Here is a 2,647-nt window from a genome sequence, read left to right as displayed (position 1 = left end):
TAGATACCAGTCAATTAATATATCTCCTTCCCCTTGTTGCTTTAAGAGGGTTTTTACAAGGGGTTGCTTCAGTCTATTAGACCTACAAATGTATCCAACGTCAAACATGCTGTGAAGTTGTTGTCAGTTGCTTGTTATAAACAATTTCAAATGTGAAGCTTTACCATGAAAATGAAACAGTGGAGCAGTTGTGTAAATAGCGAGAAGAAGAAAATAGTAGTGATAGAATTTAAGCAAAAGGATAGGAATTGGTAACTCACCGAGGTTACGTATTGTATGTCCCGGCACAGTTTTGTCTCCCTTGGAAAGTCAGCAAGATCCAGGAAGTTGTCCACCACCACTTGTCCAATCAAGTCATGGCGAGAGAACCTGTCAAAGTCGTAGACGCTGAAGTGCAACTTACGACTCGACAGCTCGGCGTACGCCACCGGAAAGAGAAACACCTCATCGAACACTGGGTTGAGTGTCTTGCGGTGCACCTTAGTCTGGTGCTTGGTTTTGCGGTCAGGCAGAAGGTAGATCTTGACGTAAGGGTCAGATGTCCCTGAGAAGTCTTTTGCAGGAAGATCATGGGCCTTGTGGATCTTCACAATAAGCTGCTCCAGGTCAAAGTCAAACTTCAGGACGAACAGAAGACGCCCGCAGCTGTCAGTGGGACGACCATCTTCTGCGTCCACCGACCGCTGCTTGTAGAGTTCTGGTTTGATTCGGCCCAAACCAGACAGTGACTCTTGGCGCTGGAACTGAGCAGGGTTAAAGTCCGGATTGGACAAATTCATCTGACGACGGATGGAGTTGTGCCTGTAACAAAGTGTACAATTTGACATATAAGAACATTCCAACCATTTAAATTGACTCTAATCATTATTGAGTCTTTGATGCTTTAAGGCAACTGCTGAATTCACGGTGTCTCTGAAACCAGAGGTCTAGGTTTATGTGACTGTGTAACTGTTTGTATCTGTGTTCAATCTGTCAACTAAAAAAGTTGGACAGTAGCTTTGGGGATTGATTGGTACCGACCGTACAGATGAAGTAGGCTCAGTAATCTGTCTCTGAACCCGGTCCCTGGCCAGAGTGTGGACTTGGTTTTTCTCCAGCTTGGCCTGAGTCTCCAATGGTATGTCAGGCGACGTGTGGCTAATTTTCAGGCCAGACTCCGGGGCAACAACACTGGAGGGGGGCCCCAAAGAATCCTTCATACAGCCATCTTCGCTGTAATCCCTTTCGTCCCCGTCCACCTGTACAGCAGACAAATGTGTTTACAGTGTGAATCCCATTAAAGGAATGTTAATAAGGGGCAGAGAAAGTAGGATAGGTGCCTCGAGGAATTGTAGAAACTAAACGTTTCTTTCAATTAAACATTTACACTCAAAATGGCAAGTGAACCTTAATTCCCATTTATCACAAAGACAATAGAATATCACTATGAATTGGCAGTCTAGACCTGGATCAAGTGACAGTTCTATCCAGATGTGTTACACATCTTTGATAAATTGAGTGAAATAGTCTTAACCCTAGTCTTCACAAAGTGATTATTTTCAAAGGGTCACGGTTATAGAATATGAGTGCAACATACTGTATCTCGTGAATGCAGCAAAGGGTTCACGCACTTGAACCTCATGACCTAGCACCTGTACATGTGCATGGGAATGGCACTAACTTAAAAAATGAAGGTTGCTGTTTCTTACTCAAAAGGATACATTTTTTATTTTTTTATTCAGAGATTCTCAACGTCTTTGTCTTGTTTTCTTTTAATTTAATTGTAGGCGTTAACTTTATTGCACTAGGACACATTTTATTTTTGGTAACAATACGTATTTGTCTTACATTGTTGAATGCCTTTGTTGATAAATACTACTTAACCATAAAATGTACAGTAAATATGGTTGAAATTATTTGAAAGTGTATGAAGTTGATTTGATTTGATGTGTAGGTGTAGATCATAGGACACAATGAATCATACATTCTTACTCTAACCCTAAGCCCAGCCCCATCACTTGGTAATAAAGTGAATTGAAATTGTGGTAATGGCTTAATTTAGGTATGTCCTATTTAAGGTAATTATGCTTCATCTCAACAGGGAAAAGTTGGTGCGTGTTTATATATATATAGTACAAATATTTTTCATTGTGCTTATTGAGTTAAAACGTGTCTGGGCGTCCATCAAGGCTAAAATTAAATTTTGCAGACACAGTTACTTGGGCAGCCCCCCTTTTAGGCTCTTGATTGGCTACTCTGCCAAATCTCTGATTCTATGTGTCTTATTTACTTTTGTTAGATAAAGGTGCGATCAACAGCAAGCTGGTGTTTAATTTGTGTGTATTGCATGGCTGTGACTGTGCCAACTAGAGATTTCAAGGATTATATCTTTCAGTAGTTTATGAGTCATAAAGGAAACTTAATGTATCTCACTTTACCAATATTTTCACTATTGAATGTGAGCCTCTCCTCCTTACCTCTGTGAGGACAGGCTGTTGGTCTCCCCCCAGGAAGTGGGCTCCCTTGAGGACATCTGGGAGGAAGCGGCCGCTCAGTGGTACCCAGCATATCTTCCATGAGACAAAGAGGGAGACGCTGAAGAGAGCCAGACCACAGGTGGTCACCAGCAGGGACAACAGGCTCACCGATACATCTAGATAGAAGAGAG

At 41.9% G+C, this 2,647-nt stretch overlaps 1 protein-coding gene across 1 annotated transcript; it reads right to left on the bottom strand.

Annotated features, from left to right (window-relative positions):
- Positions 1-260: 260 nt before the first annotated feature.
- Positions 261-2,636, bottom strand: LOC104941109 (synaptotagmin-9-like; the record flags this gene model as incomplete). Its single annotated transcript, XM_010766157.1, has 3 exons — positions 261-801; positions 1,021-1,238; positions 2,457-2,636. Coding segments are annotated over 3 exons (939 nt in total), but the record flags the coding sequence as incomplete, so codon positions are not given.
- Positions 2,637-2,647: the final 11 nt, after the last annotated feature.

The sequence above is a fragment of the Notothenia coriiceps genome, unplaced genomic scaffold (assembly GCF_000735185.1).
Source record: "Notothenia coriiceps isolate Sejong01 unplaced genomic scaffold, NC01 NC01_scaffold00003130, whole genome shotgun sequence".
NCBI lineage: Eukaryota > Metazoa > Chordata > Actinopteri > Perciformes > Nototheniidae > Notothenia > Notothenia coriiceps.
Note: the sequence above shows the minus strand (reverse complement) of the source record. Positions and strands in the feature narration are given on the sequence as shown.